At 37.4% G+C, this 21,923-nt stretch overlaps 2 protein-coding genes across 4 annotated transcripts; one reads left to right on the plus strand and one right to left on the minus strand.

The window, feature by feature from the left end:
* Positions 1-32: 32 nt before the first annotated feature.
* Positions 33-13,894, minus strand: LOC129726763 (coiled-coil domain-containing protein 130 homolog). 3 transcript variants are annotated; one of them, XM_055683837.1, is made up of 4 exons: positions 13,758-13,894; positions 942-1,187; positions 542-884; positions 33-487 (listed from the first exon to the last, which is right to left on the minus strand). In XM_055683837.1, exons 2-4 carry the CDS (start codon positions 1,169-1,171, stop codon positions 98-100), a joined length of 963 nt encoding a protein of 320 aa, XP_055539812.1. In that variant the 5' UTR covers positions 1,172-1,187; positions 13,758-13,894; the 3' UTR covers positions 33-97. The 3 variants fall into 3 exon arrangements, with proteins under 3 accessions (XP_055539812.1, XP_055539813.1, XP_055539811.1); XM_055683838.1 differs by having other exon boundaries at positions 13,793-13,871; XM_055683836.1 differs by having other exon boundaries at positions 13,744-13,860.
* Positions 13,895-13,962: 68 nt separating this feature from the next.
* Positions 13,963-17,289, plus strand: LOC129726762 (methionine--tRNA ligase, cytoplasmic). Its single transcript, XM_055683835.1, has 3 exons — positions 13,963-14,254; positions 14,324-16,450; positions 16,505-17,289. The coding sequence occupies exons 1-3, from the start codon at positions 14,152-14,154 to the stop codon at positions 17,182-17,184; spliced, it is 2,910 nt and encodes a 969-aa protein (XP_055539810.1). The 5' UTR covers positions 13,963-14,151; the 3' UTR covers positions 17,185-17,289.
* The last annotated feature ends 4,634 nt before the right edge of the window (positions 17,290-21,923 follow it).

Below are 21,923 nucleotides of genomic sequence, written 5' to 3' on the forward strand. Positions count from 1 at the left end.
TAGATTTTGGATTGATATAGACAAAAACAGTATTTGTTTTGACCTTTTATTTCAAAAATACCCTTTCGATACTGAAATTTACACTTCAACCTAGTTCTCAATCACTCTCACTCGATCCCGAGCTATAATTACAAAGCAAAAGTTTCGGTTTTTTACCACCACCGTCATCACTTTTGACTGGTGTTGATTTTGCAATTGTAGGCGCCCGACGTTTTACTATCCCTAAGCTGGTCGTTTGTAGCTTGGCTCCAGCTGCTTGCTTTTTGAAGGACTCGCTGGTTGATGTTGACGGTAGCGCCGGCCCCGTCAGGATGGCAAGCCGTCGTTCGCGATCCTTCTCCGCTATGGATTTGGCGGAATGAAGACGCATCAGAGCGGCCATCTTTCGATCGGCGTCACTCTCCGGAAGCAGCGAGATGTCCAGGCTGGATTTTGCAAGCAATGCTTTGTCTTTGTCATCTTGTTGTCTGATTTGCTTTTTGCTAGCCTGCAATTAGAAACTTTTTTCAACTGTTCGTATGAAATATAAGATCTGTCGCACCCTGAAGTCTGCTCGAAGTCTACTGTTAGCTTCAAAAGCATCCCTCCACACGCTGGTATTCCGCTGATACAGCGCACCCAGTATCGGTTTCGCATCTTCGGCAACCTTCGAATCCTTGGCACCATGTTCCAGTTTGTACATCGCGTCATCGAAGAGTTTCTTCTGGGCTTCCTTCGTTTCAGGCACAATCTGCTCATTCTGCGTTGGATCCCACCGGTTCTCCTGGCGTCTAGCACCGGACACTATCACATAATCCAGGTTAGCCGGGTCCGTTTTTATCTCGAAGTGGTTATCACACAGGTGACATTTCATCCGGAATTGATAAACTGGCGTAGAATAGTACCTTAAATGTTTACATCTCAAGAACAGATCTGATAAGGGATAAGAAATTTCGACTTACATGCCAACTTTCGTCTTTTCCGCATTGTATCGAACGCCCATTCCGATGTGGTTCTTACAGCCATCGCACCAAATGTTGTACGGCATTTCGAACCGGATGATGATAATGCCCAGGTGGATTTTGCGGGCGCGCTCCCGCAGCGCGTGCGTTCCGTGCCATTTGTTCAAGCTGCCCACCTTCGGATCGTAATCCGGCGGGTAATAGTGATTCTGTCCCTTCCGTTCACCCATGGTGAATCAAAATGATCTGCAAGAGGTTAATATTAAGTGATGGAATTATTTTAATCTTGGATTTGTATCTTGGATTGAATCTTTCAGCATTAGACAGTTTGAAATTTGAAAGAAATGACTCGGTAGTGCTTCGAAGTTCATGCACTGCCACGTTATTTCAAATCAATGGTTTAGAAACACCGCAGTTATTGTAGACTAGTTGAACATTCCCGGCGATGCTCGGGATCAAAGGCTTCAAAGACAGATTTTTTTTATATTTCATTGCTGCATTAGCTCAACTCACTTCAAAAATATAATTTACATCTTATACTTCCATCATCACTTTAAGTAGGGTGTCGAACGTCTTCGTCAGTGGTTTTCTTCGGACCTTTTTTGCATAAGATTGCGCCAGTAAAACTACCGAAGAAAACCACTGACGAAGACGTTCGATACCCTACTTCAATATTCTGAGAACGCGCAGAACGGAAATACCCATATTGGATTGTTTTTTTGTGATTTTGGGCTGATTTACAGAAACTGGAAGTCACCATTTTGGATTTCAAAATGACGTAAGGAGTTCCACTTTCGAAAGTATTGAAATTGTTGGCCAAATATCACTTTAGAAGTCATAAATTTGCATGTTTCATGTAGTTTTGTGAATAATATATCAAATTTAGTAATCAGATACTTGTTATTTTTCTTCAAATGGTCTTCTCAACGTTAACAAACATTTTAATGGAAAAAAAAATGTGTCATTGCTATAAGATGACGTATGGAGGTCCACTTTCGGAAGTATTGAAATTGTTGGCCATATATCACTTTAGGTTATTTTCCTGAAACCGGAAGTCGCCATTTTTTAATTCACAAAACTTTGTAGAAAATAAGAAAATAAAAGATTTTTAATGCTTAAGCTGCCTCTTAGTCGATATTCAAACAAATGAATCGTAACCATTCCTGCAGCTAAATGTGAGTTTCAGTTTGGATTAACGCAAAAAAAGTAAAACAGTAAGATTAAGAGCTGAATGACCTTCTGGTTAAAAGCTCTCTAATAAAAATCAAATTCAAATTCAAAAGTACAAAAGTAAATCGAATGCCGTAAAATGTAACTATTCACAAAACTACGAAAACATCAGAAATGTAAAATGTTCATGCTCGAGACATGGGTTATTCTGCAAAAAAAATTATAGATGAAAGAACAACGAATATTTTATTGCAAAAAAAAACAAATCATTAAATTTTGATTCAGAGGCGAATTGCGCATCAAAAGTCAAAGTTTCGCATGGAATCGTATAAAAACGTATAAATTAAAATAAAATATTTTTCGGTGATTTTCTGTATACTGTATGCTGTATGTGGTCCTCGTGGCTCTGTGGTTAGCGATGTCGATTGGCTCCCACACGGTTGTGATATCGGGTTCGATCCCCGATCAGGTCGAGAATTTTTTCGAACTGCAATTTTTCTCGACTCAGCTCTGGGGCACGGTGTATCGTTGTTCTTATCCTACAACATGCAAAATGTGCTAAAACAATATCGATAACGAATTTTCTCATCTAATCTGGTTGATCGAGAGCGCTATTAGAAGGCTGCAATATTGTTGTGCTGTATACATAAAATCATCTTCAAACATACATTTTATATTTTAACATAAACAAACATTTTAATGAAAAAAGAATCAAATGTCATCGCTTTGAATTTAGATTTAGAGGCAAATCCAGCATAAAAAGTCATAATTTTGCATGCTTCACGCAGTTTTGTGAATAATATCTCATCATATACACTTTATTTTTCCTCAAATGTCTTTCCTGAACGTTAACAAACATTTTAGTGAAAAAAAATCATATGTCAACGCTTCGAATTTTGATTTAGAGGCAAATTTAGCACAGAAAGCCATAATTTTGCGTGTTTTCGGTAGTTTCGTGAATAATATCTCAAGTTTTAGTAATCAGATACTAATTATTTTTCCTTACATATCTTTCCTGAACATTAACAAACGTTTTAATGAAAAAAGAATCACATGTCATGGCTTTAAATATTGTTTTAGAGGCAAATTCAGCATAAAAAGTCATATTTTTGCAAGTTTTACGTAGTTTTGTGAATAAAATCTCAAGTTTTAGTAAACAGATACTTGTTACTTTCCTTCAAATGTCTTTACTTAACGTTTACAAACATTTTAATGTAAAAAAATCACATGTCATCGCTTTAAATTTTGATTTAGAGGCAAATTCAGCATTAAAAGTCATAAAGTTGCATGTTTTACGTAGTTTTGTGAATTATATCTCAAGTTTTAGTAATCATATACTATTTATTTTTCCTCAAATATCTTTCCTGAACATTAACAAACGTTTTAATGAAAAAAGAATCACATGTCATGGCTTTAAATTTTGTTTTAGAGGCAAATTCAGCATAAAAAGTCATATTTTTGCAAGTTTTACATAGTTTTGTGAATAAAATCTCAAGTTTTAGTAAACAGATACTTGTTACTTTCCTTCAAATGTCTTTCCTAAACGTTTACAAACATTTTAATGTAAAAAAAAACACATGTCATCGCTTTGAATTTTGATTTAGAGGCAAATTCAGCATATTTTTGCATGTTTTACGTAGTTTTGTGAATAAAATCTCAAGTTTTAGTAATCAGATAGTAATTATTTTTCCTCGAATGTCTTCCCTGAACATTAATAAACATTTTAGTGAAAAAAGAATCATATGTCATCGCTTTGAATTTTGATTTAGAGCCAAATTTAGCACAGAAAGTCATAATTTTGCATGTTTTACGTAGTTTTGTGAATAATATCTCAAGTTTTAGTAATTAGATAACTATTTTTTTAATAACTTATGTCTTTTCTGAACATCAGCGAACATTTTCATGTTAAAAAACCTACATGTCACCGCCTATTATTTTTGATTTAGAACGATTCAAAATGATGATGAATACTGTACACCACAGAGACTGAGGGAATAATATCAATAAGATCAAGCGTTACGGAATTCCATTTTTATATAGTAGAAGATAGATTGCTGCATTAGCTCAACTCACTTCAAAAATATAATTTACATCTTATACTTCCATCATCACTTTAAGTAGGGTGTCGAACGTCTTCGTCAGTGTTTATTTTTCGGACCTTTTTTGCATAAGATTGCGCCAGTAAAACTACCGAAGAACACCACTGACGAAGACGTTCGATACCCTACTTCAATATTCTGAGAACGTGCAGAACTGGATTGTTGGATTGTCCATATTGGATTGTTTTTTTGTGATTTTGGGCTGATTTACAGAAACTGGAAGTCACCATTTTGGATTTCAAAATGACGTATGGAGTTCCATTTTCGAAAGTATTGAAATTGTTGGCCAAATATCACTTTAGAAGTCATAAATTTGCATGTTTCATGTAGTTTTGTGAATAATATATCAGATTTAGTAATCAGATACTTGTTATTTTTCTTCAAATGTCTTCTGAACGTTAACAAACATTTTAATGAAAAAAAAAAAAATTGTGTCATCGCTATAAAATGACGTATGGAGGTCCACTTTCGTAAGTATTGAAATTGTTGGCTATATATCACCTTGGGTTATTTTCCTGAAACCGGAAGTCGCCATTTTTTAATCCACAAAACTTTGTAGAAAATAAGAAAATAAAATATTTTTAATGCTTAAGCTGCCTTTTCATCGATATTCAAACAAATGAATCGTAACCTTTCCTGCAGCTAAATGTAGTTCTAGTTTGGATTAACGGAAAAAAAGTAAAACAGTAAGATTAAGAGCTGAATGACCTTCTAGTTAAAAGCTCTCTAATAAAAATCAAATTCAAATTCAAAAGTACAAAAGTAAATCGAATGCCGTAAAATGTAACTATTCACAAAACTACGAAAACATCAGAAATGTAAAATGTTCATACTCGAGACATGGGTTATTCTGCAAAAAAATTGTAGATGAAAGAACAACGAACATTTTATTGCAAAAAAAAAAACAAATCATTGAATTTTGATTCAGAGGCGGATTGCGCATAAAAAGTCAAAATTTCGCATGTAATCGTATAAAAACGTATAAATTAAAAAAAAATATTTTTCGGTAATTTCTGTATACTGTATGCTGTATATGGTCCTCGTGGCTCTGTGGTTAGCGATGTCGATTGGCTCCCACACGGTTGTGATATCGGGTTCGATCCCCGATCAGGTCGAGAATCTATTCGAACTGCAATTTTTCTCGACTCAGTTCTGTGGCACGGTGTATCGTTGTTCTTATCCTAGAACATGCAAAATGTGTCAAAACAATATCGATAACGAATTTTCTCAACTAATCTGGTTGATCGAGAGCGCTATAAGAAGGCTGCAATATTGTTGTGCTGTATACAGAAAATCATCTTCAAACATACATTTTATATTTTAACATAAACAAACATTTTGATGAAAAAAGAATCACATGTCATCGCTTTGAAATTAGATTTAGAGGCAAATTCAGCATAAAAAGTCATAATTTTGCGAGTTTTACGTAGTTTTGTGAATAAAATCTCAAGTTTTAGTAATCAGATACTCAATATTTTTCCTCACATGTCTTTCCTGAACGTTAACAAACATTTTAGTAAAAAAGAATCACATGACAACGCTTTGAATTTTGATTTAGAGGCAAATTAAGCACAGAAAGCCATAATTTTGCGTGTTTTCGGTAGTTTCGTGAATAATATCTCAAGTTTTAGTAATCAGATACTAATTATTTTTCCTTACACATCTTTCCTGAACGTTGACAAACATTTTAATGAAAAAAAATCACATGTCATCGCTTTGGAATTAGATTTAGAGGCAAATTCAGCATGAAAAGTCATAATTTTGAAAGTTTTACGTAGTTTTGTGAATAAAATCTCAAGTTTTTGTAAACAGATACTTGTTACTTTTCTTCAAATGTCTTTCCTGAACGTTAACAAACATTTTAATGTAAAAATAAATCACATGTCATCGCTTGGAATTTTGATTTAGAGGCAAATTCAGCATAAAAAGTCATAAAGTTGCATGTTTCACGTAGTTTTGTGAATAAAATCTCAAGTTTTAGTAATCAGATACTATTTATTTTTCCTCAAATGTCTTTCCTGAACATTAAAAAACGTTTTAATGAAAAAAGAATCACATGTCATGGCTTTAAATTTTGTTTTAGAGGCAAATTCAGCATAAAAAGTCATAAAGTTGCATGTTTCACGGAGTTTTGTGAATAATATCTCAAGTTTTAGTAATCATATACGATTTATTTTTCCTCAAATGTCTTTCCTGAACATTGAAAAACGTTTTAATGAAAAAAGAATCACATGTCATGGCTTTAAATTTTGTTTTAGAGGCATATTCAGCATAAAAAGTCATAATTTTGCAAGTTTCACGTAGTTTTGTGAATAAAATCTCAAGTTTTAGTAAACAGATACTTGTTACTTTCCTTCAGATGTCTTTCCTAAACGATTACAAACATTTTAATGTAAAAAAATCACATAAAAAAAATGGCTTTAAATTTTGTTTAAGAGGCAAATTCAGCATAAAAAGTCATAATTTTGCAAGTTTTACGTAGTTTTGTGAATAAAATCTCAAGTTTTAATAAACAGATACTTGTTACTTTCCTACAACTGTCTTTCCTAAACGTTTACAAATATTTTAATGTAAAAAAAATCACATGTCATCGCTTGAAATTTCGATTTAGAGGCAAATTCAGCATATTTTTGCTTGTTTTACGTAGTTTTGTGAATAAAATCTCAAGTTTTAGTAATCATATACTAATTATTTTTCCTCACATGTCTTTCCTGAACATTAACAAACATTTTATTGTAAAAAATCATATGTCAACGCTTTGAATTTCGATTTAGAGGCAAATTTAGCACAGAAAGTCATAATTTTGCGGGTTTTACGTAGTTTCGTGAATAATATCTCAAGTTTTAGTAATTAGATACCTATTATTTTTTCTCAAATATCTTTCCTAAACATCATCGAACATTTTAATGAAAAAAGAATCACATGTCATCGCTTTGAATTTTGATTTGGAGACGAATTCAGTATAAAAAGTCATAATTTTGCATGTTTTACGTAGTTTTGTGAATAATATCTCAAGTTTTAGTAATCAGATACTAATTATTTTTCCTCGAATATCTTCCCTGAACATTAACAAACATTTTAGTGAAAAAAGAATCATATGTCATCGCTTTGAATTTTGATTTAGAGGCAAATTTAGCACAGAAAGTCATAATTTTGCATGTTTTACGTAGTTTTGTGAATAATATCTCAAGTTTTAGTAATTAGATAACTATTTTTTTATAACTAATGTCTTTCCTGAACATCAGCGAACATTTTCATGTTAAAAAACCTACATGTCACCGCCTATTATTTTTGACTTAGAACGATTCAAAATGATGATGATTACTGTACACCACAGAGACTGAGGGAATAATATCAATAAGATCAAGCGTTACGGAATTCCATTTTTATATAGTAGATTGCTGCATTAGCTCAACTCACTTCAAAAATATAATTTACATCTTATAGTTCCATCATCACTTTAAGTAGGGTGTCGAACGTCTTCGTCAGTGGTTTTCTTCGGACCTTTTTTGCATAAGATTGCGCCAGTAAAACTACCGAAGAAAACCACTGACGAAGACGTTCGATACCCTACTTCAATATTCTGAGAACGCGCAGAACGGAAATACCCATATTGGATTGTTTTTTTTTGTGATTTTGGGCTGATTTACAGAAACTGGAAGTCACCATTTTGGATTTCAAAATGACGTAAGGAGTTCCACTTTCGAAAGTATTGAAATTGTTGGCCAAATATCACTTTAGAAGTCATAAATTTGCATGTTTCATGTAGTTTTGTGAATAATATATCAAATTTAGTAATCAGATACTTGTTATTTTTCTTCAAATGGTCTTCTCAACGTTAACGAACATTTTAATGGAAAAAAAAATTGTGTCCGCGCTATAAAATGACGTATGGAGGTCCACTTTCGGAAGTATTGAAATTGTTGGCCATATATCACTTTAGGTTATTTTCCTGAAACCGGAAGTCGCCATTTTTTAATCCACAAAACTTTGTAGAAAATAAGAAAATAAAAGATTTCAAATGCTTAAGCTGCCTCTTAGTCGATATTCCAACAAATGAATCGTAACCATTCCTGCAGCTAAATGTGAGTTTCAGTTTGGATTAACGCAAAAAAAGTAAAACAGTAAGATAAAGAGCTGAATGACCTTCTGGTTAAAAGCTCTCTAATAAAAATCAAATTCAAATTCAAAAGTACAAAAGAAAATCGAATGCCGTAAAATGTAACCATTCACAAAACTACGAAAACATCAGAAATGTGAAATGTTCATGCTCTAGACATGGGTTATTCTGCAAAAAAAATTATAGATGAAAGAACAACGAATATTTTATTGCAAAAAAAAAAACAAATCATTGAATTTTGATTCAGAGGCGAATTGCGCATAAAAAGTCAAAGTTTCGCATGGAATCGTATAAAAACGTATAAATTAAAATAAAATATTTTTCGGTGATTTTCTGTATTCTGTATGCTGTATGTGGTCCTCGTGGCTCTGTGGTTAGCGATGTCGATTGGCTCCCACACGGTTGTGATATCGGGTTCGATCCCCGATCAGGCCGAGAATTTTTTCGAACTGCAATTTTTCTCGACTCAGCTCTGGGGCACGGTGTATCGTTGTTCTTATCCTACAACATGCAAAATGTGCTAAAACAATATCGATAACAAAACTTCTCATCTAATCTGGTTGATCGAGAGCGCTATTAGAAGGCTGCAATATTGTTGTGCTGTATACATAAAATCATCTTCAAACATACATTTTATATTTTAACATGAACAAACATTTTAATGAAAAAAGAATCAAATGTCATCGCTTTGAATTTAGATTTAGAGGCGAATCCAGCATAAAAAGTCATAATTTTGCATGTTTCACGCAGTTTTGTGAATAATATCTCATCATATACACTTTATTTTTCCTCAAATGTCTTTCCTGAACGTTAACAAACATTTTAGTGAAAAAAAAATCATATGTCAACGCTTTGAATTTTGATTTAGAGGCAAATTTAGCACAGAAAGCCATAATTTTGCGTGTTTTCGGTAGTTTCGTGAATAATATTTCAAGTTTTAGTAATCAGATACTAATTATTTTTCCTTACATATCTTTCATGAACATTAACAAACGTTTTAATGAAAAAAGAATCACATGTCATGGCTTTAAATTTTGTTTTAGAGGCAAATTCAGCATAAAAAGTCATATTTTTGCAAGTTTTACGTAGTTTTGTGAATAAAATCTCAAGTTTTAGTAAACAGATACTTGTTACTTTCCTTCAAATGTCTTTCCTTAACGTTTACAAACATTTTAATGTAAAAAAATCACATGTCATCGCTTTAAATTTTGATTCAGAGGCAAATTCAGCATAAAAATTCATAAAGTTTCATGTTTCACGTAGTTTTGTGAATAATATCTCAAGTTTTAGTAATCATATACTATTTATTTTTCCTCAAATGTCTTTCCTGAACATTAACAAACGTTTTAATGAAAAAAGAATCACATGTCATGGCTTTAAATTTTGTTTTAGAGGCAAATTCAGCATAAAAAGTCATATTTTTGCAAGTTTTACATAGTTTTGTGAATAAAATCTCAAGTTTTAGTGAACAGATACTTGTTACTTTCCTTCAAATGTCTTTCCTAAACGTTTACAAACATTTTAATGTAAAAAAAAACACATGTCATCGCTTTGAATTTTGATTTAGAGGCAAATTCAGCATATTTTTGCATGTTTTACTTAGTTTTGTGAATAAAATCTCAAGTTTTAGTAATCAGATAGTAATTATTTTTCCTCGAATGTCTTCCCTGAACATTAACAAACATTTTAGTGAAAAAAGAATCATATGTCATCGCTTTGAATTTTGATTTAGAGGCAAATTTATCACAGAAAGTCATAATTTTGCATGTTTTACGTAGTTTTGTGAATAATATCTCAAGTTTTAGTAATTAGATAACTATTTTTTTTATAACTAATGTCTTTTCTGAACATCAGCGAACATTTTCATGTTAAAAAACCTACATGTCACCGCTTATTATTTTTGATTTAGAACGATTCAAAATGATGATGAATACTGTACACCACAGAGACTGAGGGAATAATATCAATAAGATCAAGCGTTACGGAATTCCATTTTTATATAGTAGATACTCGAAAATGGTGTTGAACCTTCATAGCCCAAGAATCTAGGGCAGTATTTTCTCTTATTGTTTTTTTTTTTTTGACGTAGGACTACGTCTAACCGCACTATATCGAGATACATTCTGAGGAAACTAAAAACCAAGATGTAACGTCGGAATGAAAGATTTCAAACGGTAACACTGATGTAACCACATGATGGATCACAATAATCAATATGTCGTTGGATTGATAAAACGATGGACAATTTTGTGATTCTTCATATATCATTGTTACTTAATTTTTAAACAGTGAAAATTGATGAAAAGTTTCAAGGTCGTATTTTTACGAACAATGTACCAATCACATGCGAGCACTCCTGGCACAGACTTCATGAGTGGACACCAACTTCCTGCTATGGCAACCTCTATTCAGTGGCAAAAAAAAATTTGACAGAATCTCCCCGTCCCAATAGGTCAACTAACATTTGCTTCTATGAACCTAGACTATTTTGATGTCTTGAAAGTAAAGCTTTTTCGGAAAGTTACAAAGTAACAACCTCCTTTATCAGACAATTAAACGATCTGTTGTGGGAATGTTATTAAAACTGATGTCTTGAAAGAAAACATGCTGACACAGGCAACAGTACTGCCCCGGCTATGTATGAGAAGACGGTCGCTCGTCGTCAGTGCAGTAGCACTCGATTGCCATTTGTGTGCAGTCAAGCCAAGTGGAAACAATGTAGCTGCTGTCGACGTACTGTGGTGCGTGTTCGCACACTACACTGTGCGACCGGGGATAAAATAATTTTGTACGCAACAGTATATCACGATGTTGGATGTTGCATCCAATATGTGATTACAACTGAACAGATTTTGACCATTGATCGAACGACGACGGTTGCCAATGCATGTGATACAATAATTGGCATATCATTGTTCGTTGTACATTGTACGATGAACAGTAAATTAGTAAAAAGTTCAGTTGAAATCCACTTCTTCTAGTTCAGTTTCGAAGCTTCCAACCAATCACGAGCTCGCTGTATATAGCTGCAACAGATGTTTTTTCATCATTTTAAAGTGCTTATTGTATTACTGGCCCTGAACAGATTTCAAACGCCGATGTCTTAATCGACAGGTAGAATATTGAGAAAGATTGTTATATAATAAGTAAAATATCTCTTCAACAAAAGTTGTGTTAACATTCTACTAATCAGAAGTTTGCTACCCCGTTGCTCGTTTCCTTTTGGTTGTCGTGACGAGTAGATGGCATTTGAACTGCAACCGTAGTGATTTTCATATCCATGTTTAGTGATAAAAACTTCTTTCAAATTCCTAAAATTAGAAGTTGCATTGGGTTGTTGTCTTTTCGAATTCTACACTCTGTTTTTCTCAGATTTATTTAAATGATCAACTATAGGCTATTTAAAAGACAATAGAAAACCAATTTGCTTCGTAAAGATTTTTAAACAGATATTTCAGATAGCTCGTTTAAGCTGTACTGATGGTTATATTTTTCCAGTTAAATAAATTTAATTCAATATGACAATCCTAGTTGCATTACGCGGTTGTGGTATAGAGAAAACCCAAATTATATGCATCTTGACGTTAGGTTTTAAACATTCATATTCATATTTTTTAATTACAAAAATATTACATCGGCATCTGCAGGAAAATATTACTAAACATATAAACACAACATGTCGCACAACACAACATATAAACACAACCGTGTAAAGATACTAAACATATGAACACAACCTGTCTTTTCTAGACTTGTAATATGCAAACATCAGTTGGAGAGGTTAATGTTGTTTATCAAACCGAGCTAGGTTTATTAACTTATTGTTTATTGACTTTTAAATATGGCATTTTGTTGTTTGTTTTTTTCGTTGGTATCTTAAAATTGATTGATTTTTTTTGGTTCTGCTCAATGAAAAAATGTTTCAATTGGCCTAAAATGAAAAAAAAATAACTGTTACATGTTACATCCTCAAAAATTCCAATGTCAATTTCAAAATTTTTGTGAATATAGATTTTCCACTAAAAACTGCAACTCTTTATCGTCACTCTTCCAACGAACTTGTAAATACAGGAACTGACAATGATACTGCTTTGAAATCGGTGAGTGAGCTATCTTTCACAAGCGCAATTGAAGATGAAAGGAAGTTTGCTTTCTACTGAATCGTTCTTAATTAGGACCTATATAAAAAATTGCCTTTTCGCGTGTTAAAGAAATTTGACTGCATTAGGATGAAAGGTATTCATCAATGTTAAAAACAGTATTTTTTTCTTCTTAGATAGATGTCTGCAAATAAATAATCTAAATTATTTTTAAAAATAAACGCTTTTCTTTCTATGACTTTCTGGTGGCATATGACCTTAACAATATGTGGCCACCAATGAACTAGTTTTAGGATTGTAAGTTGTTAGAGGTGTCGTTTGATGGACTTAGGCTCAATAATCTGGAAGTATCCGGAACGCAACGTCCGCATGAAGCCCTCAACGACTTAGACACTTGATATGACCCTTCCGAGTAATTAGAGGTATAGCACGGTATTAAGTACTGCTTTGATCATGTCTATTTTGGTTTCGGTTTCGGCAACATAATGGACAAAATGTCTTTCTCTTGGTGGTTGTTGAGTTTGAATTGTTTAAAAGCAAAACAAGAAAACCATAAATTATGATTAAACATAACCGTTCGTTTTTGGCTCATGTGTGCCAAAGTCAAACCGTGTCGAAAGTGAAACGAGGTCAAATCGAACAAAGTCTGAATTCTTTAAATGAAATATAAAACTATCGTAGTCCTACGTCAAACATGCGGTCGTGTCTTGGATACCACCCTCGTACTATTTTTTTTTTGAAGATGCAAGCATCGCAAAAGATGCGCCTATAATTCAGTCACGATTAACAAGTGTTCAGCTTTAGTTTGTCAAAAAAGAAATTCAGGCCCAAGTATTGAACGTTCAGCCAGCGATTTTTTTTAGCCCAAAATGACATCTTCAGCCCATAGGAACACCTGTGCAAAGTTTTACCCAAATCAAAAATAACAATTAGAAAATACTAAAATTGTGACATTTTTGATAGAATTGCGATTTAAAGACTATAATTTCAACGATTCTCCGTTCGATCCCTTAGAAAAATAACAGTAAATTCTCTTCAAGTGAGTGATTTTGAACTAAATTATTGGTTTACTTTTACTGAAAATCACTTTTATTTTATTCTTAAGCAAAATACACACTTCAAACAAATATATTCACAATGTAGAAACACTGCGTGCGATGTTTTTTATTTCGTACTTCCCAGACCAATACCGCACAAAAATACGACGACTTTTACGACTGATTCAGTTTGAAATTTTTCAAGCTACAGCCATTAATCCGAGTCAATCAAGCAAATCTTTGTCATGAGATAGACATATTTTTTATCTACGGTACCTCTACTAGCTTACCACCTTACGAAATTTGAAATTTTCTAAAAAATTACCGCAATAAATACAACACTCCACACTGCACTGTTTACTTCTGCTCGTCTGTTTTCATTCTGAAACATTTTTTGACAGTTCCACACCACACACATACGCCTCCATGGTGGAAAGAAAGAATCGCGCATTGCAGACACATGCGCACGCACACCACAGTGAACTCGGTGATGATGATGATGATAGTACACAGTTACTACACAGTTCACGATTCAGCCACGCATAGATATATTGCACGTTTTTTCTTTTCCCCGGTGGAGCAACTTGCGGCTGTTTAGAACGCAAGAACTGGAAGAATTTCATCAGTTCTCGCAGAACTTTGAGCCGGTCGTGCACTTTATTACCCTAGCTCTGTCCTCCCGACATGATAATCTACACGAACCAAGGAAACCCGTTTGGGTTGAAGCTGCTAATTTGTGCGAAGTTTGCTGGCGTGGATGTACAGCTGAAAACGGTAACTCTAAACGGTGGGTAAATCTGAACCATATTTGGAAGAAAAGGTCAAAAGGGTCAATTAAGGTTTTGTTCTATTTTAGATGGCGAGCTGAAGGAGATGAAACATCTGCCGATTCTGCAGCTACCGAGTGGGGTTCAGCTATTTTCGACGGATGTTGCAGCGAAGTATCTGCTGCAGGGTGAAACCCCCGTTATTCAGCGTGACGAATGGCTGGAGTGGTCCACTACCCGGTTAGCACCGGCGCTGACCCACAATATGGCCATCGGTAGTCGACAGGATCCGAACACGAAACCGATACTGAATTCGTTGGTTAAGTTTCTTGACGACTGCTTGAGTAAGAATACGTTCCTAACGGGGGAGAAGATTACGTCGGCGGATATCTCCGTGTGGAGTTTACTGGCACCTGATGGAACACTGAAGGGAGCCCAGAATATCGATAATTTGTTGCGGTGGTATCGAGCGATTCATGTTATGCCGCAGGTGAAGCAAGCCCTCGAATTGCTTCCTTTGAAGGAGCTAAGCTTCGCGTCACTCCAACAAGCTAATCAATTTGGTGGACTGCATCATATCGTACTTGATCCGGAGATCATCGACTTCGAAGGCCAGGTATTGGTTGATACCTCGGACAATATCGCCGCCACGGTTCAGAAGGAGGAAATTCAGCTGGCAAAGGATTCGTTCGTTGTTGTTGCCGAACAGCCAGCTGAGGAAGAGAAGATTGTCCTTCCGAAGGCGGGTCAGAAGAATAATCTAATCACATCGGCGCTGCCGTATGTGAATAATGTCCCTCACCTGGGAAACATCATCGGGTGCGTCCTGTCGGCGGATATTTTCGCACGCTACTCTCGACTCTGTGGGTACAACACTCTATTCATCTGCGGAACGGACGAGTACGGAACAGCAACGGAGACGAAGGCTTTGGCGGAGAACTTAACGCCCAAGCAAATTTGCGATAAGTATTTCGAGGTGCACAATTCGATTTATCGTTGGTTCGGTATTGGGTTCGATTACTTTGGAAGAACGACCACGGAGGAGCAAACACGGATCGTACAGGAGATGTTTGTAGATTTGTATAATGGAGGGTTCATTGAAACGCGGGCCGTAGATCAGCTGCTTTGTCAGAAATGCGAACGCTATCTGGCTGATCGGTTTGTCGAGGGAACCTGTCCCCATCCGGGATGTGGCTATGAGGATGCCCGTGGCGATCAGTGTGATGCTTGCGGGAAACTGGTTAACGCAATTGAATTGATTCGTCCACGGTGCAAGATGTGTAACAGTTCTCCAGTCATTTGTCAGTCCAATCAGTTCTTCCTGGATTTGCCGAAAATTGAGCCCGCGCTGCGGGAATGGGTTGATCGAGCGGAGAACGGATGGACACATAACGCTCGCGTAATCACCCGTGCTTGGCTGAAGGAAGGTCTCAAGTCTCGCTGTATTACCCGTGACCTCAAGTGGGGTATTCCCGTTCCGCTTGAGGGATACGAAGACAAAGTGTTTTATGTGTGGTTTGATGCCCCGATCGGTTACATCTCAATTACCAGCCGATACAGCAAGGAATGGCGTCAATGGTGGCAGCCGGACGAGGACAAAAAGGTTGATCTGTATCAGTTCATGGCCAAGGATAATGTTCCCTTCCACTCGGTTATGTTCCCGGCTTCTTTGATCGGTATCAACAAAGGTTACACACTTGTTTCGCACATTATGGCAACGGAATATCTTAATTATGAGGATGGAAAATTCAGCAAGAGTCGTGGCATCGGCGTGTTCGGCAATGACGCCCAAGCCACAGGCATTCCGGCTGATGTGTGGCGTTTCTATCTTGGTGCAGCTCGACCTGAGGGTCAGGATTCAAGCTTCAGCTGGAACGATTTAGCTGCTCGAAACAACAATGAACTGCTGAAGAATCTCGGTAACTTTGTTAACCGTGCGTTGGTTTTCTGTGAGAAATTCTTCGACTCGACTGTTCCGCCCATGGTGCTGAACGATGATGATTACACTTTATTAGCGCTTGTTAATCGCGAACTTAAGGGATATGTCAACCAGATGGAACGAGCCCGGCTGCGGGATGGAATCCGGCATTTGCTTGCAATCTCCCGCTACGGTAATCAATACATGCAGTCGGAAGAACCATGGGTACTAGTGAAGGGAACCGATGACCAGAAGGCACGTGCCGGAACCGTTGTCGGATTGTGTGCCAACTTCGCCTGTAAGTAATCAATTCTATCATTTTTTTCCCAAACTCACGTCTCAATCCCGACAGGTCTGCTGGCAACGCTAATCTTCCCATTCATGCCAACAATTGCGCGTAATCTGTACACCCAACTCAACGTTCGCGGCGGCCGCATCGATCCGGAGAAACCTCAAATGCGCATCCTGCTTCCAAGTGGACACAAAATCGGTAAGCCGGTCGTTCTCTTTAACAAAATTGAGCAAGCTACGATTGATGAGCTGAAGAAAAAGTACGGAGGCATTCAGCAGCAACAAGTGCCAGCATCACCGGCCTCCCCGAAAATTGCCTCGCCGAGTAGCAAATTGTTTACCTCGTTGAAAGAAGCGCAACACGCCGTTGACGAACAGGCCGCCAAGGTTCGCAAGATCAAATCCACCAGCACGGACAAAGGTGTCTGGCAGCCGGAGGTTAACATTCTGCTCGAGCTGAAGAAGCAACTGCTGTCCTACACGCAACCACGCACGTCTCAGAGTTTGTCCACTCCCACGGAGGAGACACCGCCGGCTGTACCGGCACAGGATGTCCAAGCTCTCGAGGCTGAAATTGCCAAACAAGCGGAAAAGGTCAGAACGCTGAAAGCTAGCGGGGATAAATCCGTCTGGCAGCCGGAGGTGGCCGTTCTGTTATCGCTGAAGGAAAAACTAGCTAAGTTGACCGGTACCGTTCCTGCCGCACCCGCCGGATCCGGGAAGAAGAAAAATAAAAAATAAGCACAGCTCAAGTCATACTACGGCTATTATCGAATCACATACTATACAATGTTCATTGAACGGTCTTTCTCGCTTGTTCAGAAATTAAAATCACTGCATAATTAATTTGAAATTTCTATTTTGGTGGGTATAAGATAGGTACTCACATCATCAAGATTGGTTTTTCCCAAGCATCCATTTTACAAGCCTAACGCAAGATCCTGCGCTCAAAAACACCAATTCACTGATCAGCCTCTTTCAGTTCATGATGATAGAGGACCACCGGAAGAATCTTTGTTTCGTAGTAGTTCTTTTTTCAGAGGTCCACCGCTTCACGAGTAATACCAATCCTAGGAGTATGTAAGATTTTATTTTATCTTGTCTTAACTTGATTTTGATAGATTCAAGATCACCTTTTTGCCTGGTCATTGAAGCAAAAAAAATATTTGTTGGTGCATGTTCAAACTATTGGAGCGAACTGTTCGAACGATGCACTGTAAAATCAATGTAGGATGGAACAGCAAAAAATGAATGCGAAAGCTTGGGCACCGATTTGCTGCAGAGTTTTGTTCGAAGTTGCATATCTGTTCTGTGCAAGTAGTCATCGACAATGACACGATTGCATCTGCAACTTCTGAATATTCAGTCGCAGGCATCGATATTATTGCTTCCGGTCAGCAGGCCGGGCTTCGGAGTAAGACACTACTTACTTTACTTTTATTGCGACAGATCGTTGAGACCTTTCGTACGCACAAATTTCGTTCAGATCTTTAGGCTACTGGACCTAAGCTGGTCACGCAATCCGTAATAAGCCCCATTCGCTGCCGCAATCTGTCTCTTCACCTCACGGCTCATTTCTTCGTCACATGTCACGAGAGTACCAAGATAAACAAATTCGTCGACTGCTTCGAAAGTATCCCCATCTGTCTCCACCGCAGCACTAAAACCCACAGAACTACCACGCTTTCTGCCAGTCACCATGTTCTTCGTTTTGGCAGTGTTTATGGCGAGTACAATTCTCGCAGCTTCTCTTCTGGGAGCCGTTGAGGCCCCCTCAACAGCTCTACGGTTAACACTAATTATATCAATGTCGTCCGCGAAACCCAGAAGCATGTGAGACTTCGTGATTATGGTGCCGCTTCTCTGCACACCTGGCCTTCGTATTGCACTTTCTAAAGCTATGTTGAAGAGTAAGTTAGAGAGCCCGTCACCTTGCTTCAGACCTTCTAACGTCACAGACGCGTCTGAAATTTCGTCCGCTGTCCTGACGCTTGATGTGGATCCGTCAAGCATCGCACGTAACAGTTCAATTAGCTTAAAGTTTATAAACAGATGATGTTTCTACAAGTTGTGTTCTTGAAATTTATCGAGGATCTGTCTCAAGGTGAACATCTAGTCCGTTGTATATCGTCCCGCTCGAAAACCGCATTGGTATTCCAACAAAGGCTTCCTGCAACAGCCTGAGTCGGCTGGTAAGCCGTCCTTCCCAGCGGCTTTGTGGTTCCTTGCCCTCGATTATGCGTCTTCACCGCATGAGTTGTTTTATGTTAATTATAACCAACAAGCCGTTGAGGTTAGTGTAAGTTATACCTAATATTGAAAAATTACTCCCCGCGATGCCGTGAGAGGCTTGAGGACCTGAACCAAACCAGTTTGCGCGTTTCGGATCTAATAATTAGGCTTGATTTGCACCTCTATTCAAAACTGGTCATTGCTGTTATTATGTCTGGTTACCAAATAATATTAAATAATAAATGTAGAGTAGCAGCTTTTATACCGTGACCAGGATTCGCACCAATTTGCCATCACGCACTCGGCTATCGTGAGTCAGGTTCTGCTATCAGTGATTCTGCCTTTCATGCCCTTCGAAATTCTGCCTTGTGTGTACGGTCATAGAGTTCTGCCTTTCATGATTCTGCCTTTCGTGATTCTGCCTTCTGTGGCGAACCCGTGGTTCTTTAGCTCTTTGCAAGCATTCTTCACCTCGTCCAATGTTGGAGGGTTCACAGTTTGTCCGTCCTCCCCAATTTCTATCCTGTTCTTATCGACGACTCTCCTACCTTCCTCACTGTTCAACACCACTTCAAAATGCTGCTACCAACGCCTGGCCACTATAGTCACTGTATTTTACTAGTCTGGCGAAGTGGAAAACCATGCAACTGGCAACCCACTCTTTCACAATAAAATCCTGACACCACTGGATATAATTCATGTTGCATATGACTTCTTTGAAAGTAAACATTTGATGTGAAAATGAAGTGCGGTTAGCGTGAAACAGCGTGAAAAGCGACAGGACAGCAAATCTATGGCAGTATAATGTTATTAATAAACAATTAATTATAAAAAGAGCACGTTATTGATGCGACGAAAGAAAATATTTCTTGTGATTTTCTCACATGTATAAATTTAACATTATTGTGATATCATTAATTCATTACAATAACTATTCTCAAAAAATAGCAATTGTCACAAAAAGTCCAATTATTGAGTCTAATTTATTCTGTATCTTTCTACGGCACGATTACAATACTTCAAATGCGACAATCGACACACTATCGACTGGCTCCCGTTTTGACAGTTCAGACTGGTTCCCGAAATCCAGTCCGCCAGACTAGTAAAGTATACAGTGACTATACTGGCCACCTGCGATTTATCGGTAATCAGATTCCCCTTTCTGTCATTACACATGGCAGGTACTGTCACGGTCCGGTTCCTGAGTCCATTGATCGTACTATAGAAGCTCCTCGTGTCGTGCCTGGTAAAGCAATTCTACGCCTCTCAGCATCGGACCACCCACTTCGCGTGGTTCCCGTTGTCATGCCTATCACTTCTCGCATTGTTCCGCCGATCGCATCATGGATGTGCTTCCACTGCTCGTTCAGGTCTACTCCAGCTGGTTCACCGATCCGTCTATCAACTTTCCGAGTATACTCTGCAGCAACTCCTTCCGCTGATCTCCTCTGGATGTTCAGACGTATCTCTCTTGCCGATCTCGATTTAAATACTGAAAAGTGCCAGCCATCGATCAGAGCATGTGGTTGATCTGGGACCAGGCTGGTCAGCAATCTGTGCACCGTGAATTAGTATTTTGTGTACGGGGCCGTTCGATAATAACGTATGCAAATAGGGGGGGAGGGGGTGTGTGCAATTTTTTACGTTATCTTACAAGTGAGGGAAGGGGGTAAATTGATTATCTTACGTAAGAAAAACATTGTTAATGCTGCTGTTCAAATAACCATGTTCATGAAAGTGTGGACGGTAAAATTCATAAAAAGGACGATTAACTCAAATAAGGACCGAAGGGGAAACTAAGTATTGTACTTGCATCAGGATGATAAAACTAAAGTAAAAATCTAAATATGCTGGCAGTAAGATTTTACTAGGGGGGAGGGGGTATCAAAAAATCTTACGATGTCTTACGTGGGAGGGAGGGGGGTTGAAAAAGCGGAAAAATATGCTTACGTAATTATTGAACGGCCCCTACTGACGCAGGTAGATAAAACCATGGATATAACTCCACTAATTTTAGCGGCGTTTCGATGCAATATCTATCGAATTTTTCTGTGTTCAACTTTCTACCAGAAGCAACAGCTTGAAGGATGGCTCCACAACGCTTCAGTACATTTATATCAAGTTATGTGGAAACAATACCGGATTTTAAATGCAACCACTTTTGCCTTCCGTAGCTCTCTAGCCAAGATGCTCGTGCGTGCCAGTTTGAACAGAGTCCTAACATTCCAAGGGCCAAGTGTCCAATCGTTTTTTTGAAGTAGAATACTTCTCTCAGGAAGTTCGGCTACATAGGGATGTGAAATGAAAATCTAAAACCGAAAAAAGTTGAAAATATGTCCAATTTCAAATGCTGATAAATCAGTTAGTATTCGATGGATTTCCTTTGTTCTTGCAGCAATAGATTGGAAAATTTTCTAAGATTCTTCCCAAAAGAAGATAATTGTAATCTTATTATTCATACTATTGTACTATTGAAAATAGTCAAGCCTTGTCAAAACGAAAATTTCGACCTCTAATTGGTCGTTATATGATTGCTTCCCAAGCACGGTCGACAGAATCATATACCTTGCAATTTTAAACATGCTATTTGGCCTATATAAGAGCCTGTTTCAGCCGAAGCCGCTCATAATAGCTCTAGACAGCGACAACAGCAGTCGTCCTTCCTTAGCAGCAGCACTAGCAGTGCAGTGGATACCAGCGATGGCAGAAAGCGGACACAGCTGTTGCGTAGCAATGGATAGCGCACTAGTTGCAGCGGATTCCAGCAACGATAGCGGCTGATGCAGTGAGGCACTTTAGTGAAATGCAGCCTCTGTGCGATAGTAGGCACTAGTAAATGCATTCAATGAAAAGTTGACTCATTTTGACAACACGTGAGCCGTCTAGTTTTGAGTGTTATATCAGCATTTCATTGTTTACTTTATCACAAGGAATACTTTATTCGCCCTGTCAGTAATAACGCAAAGATGTGATCGGCATCTAATCCGATACAAGAATGAACAACAAATTGTCCTTTTCATGATGAAATAAAAACTTGATTGAAAAGTTAATATTTTCTAGTGAGTTATTTCACATTTTTAAATGTGTAAAAGTTAATAATTTTACCTCATCTCCGTGTCTCAAAACGTACTGAATTGTCTTTTCCTTCAGTCATGAGCACCGAAAAAATTTCATCTCAAAGTTTAAAAATTGTCAAGCCCCAACCATGACAAGCAACTTACTATATTATTGGAAATGGTCAATCCTTG

The sequence above is a fragment of the Wyeomyia smithii genome, chromosome 3 (genome assembly GCF_029784165.1).
Source record: "Wyeomyia smithii strain HCP4-BCI-WySm-NY-G18 chromosome 3, ASM2978416v1, whole genome shotgun sequence".
Lineage (NCBI taxonomy): Eukaryota > Metazoa > Arthropoda > Insecta > Diptera > Culicidae > Wyeomyia > Wyeomyia smithii.

Coding starts and splice junctions, on each gene's coding strand:
- LOC129726762 (XM_055683835.1), top strand. CDS start 14,152: ATGATAATCTACACGAACCAAGGAAACCCGTTTGGGTTGAAGCTGCTA. Junction 14,255..14,323: donor GAAAACGGTAACTCTAAACG/GTGGGTAAATCT, acceptor GTTCTATTTTAG/ATGGCGAGCTGAAGGAGATG. Junction 16,451..16,504: donor ATTGTGTGCCAACTTCGCCT/GTAAGTAATCAA, acceptor CAATCCCGACAG/GTCTGCTGGCAACGCTAATC.
- LOC129726763 (XM_055683837.1), bottom strand. CDS start 1,171: ATGGGTGAACGGAAGGGACAGAATCACTATTACCCGCCGGATTACGAT. Junction 885..941: donor GAAAAGACGAAAGTTGGCAT/GTAAGTCGAAAT, acceptor TAAACATTTAAG/GTACTATTCTACGCCAGTTT. Junction 488..541: donor GACTTCGAGCAGACTTCAGG/GTGCGACAGATC, acceptor TTCTAATTGCAG/GCTAGCAAAAAGCAAATCAG.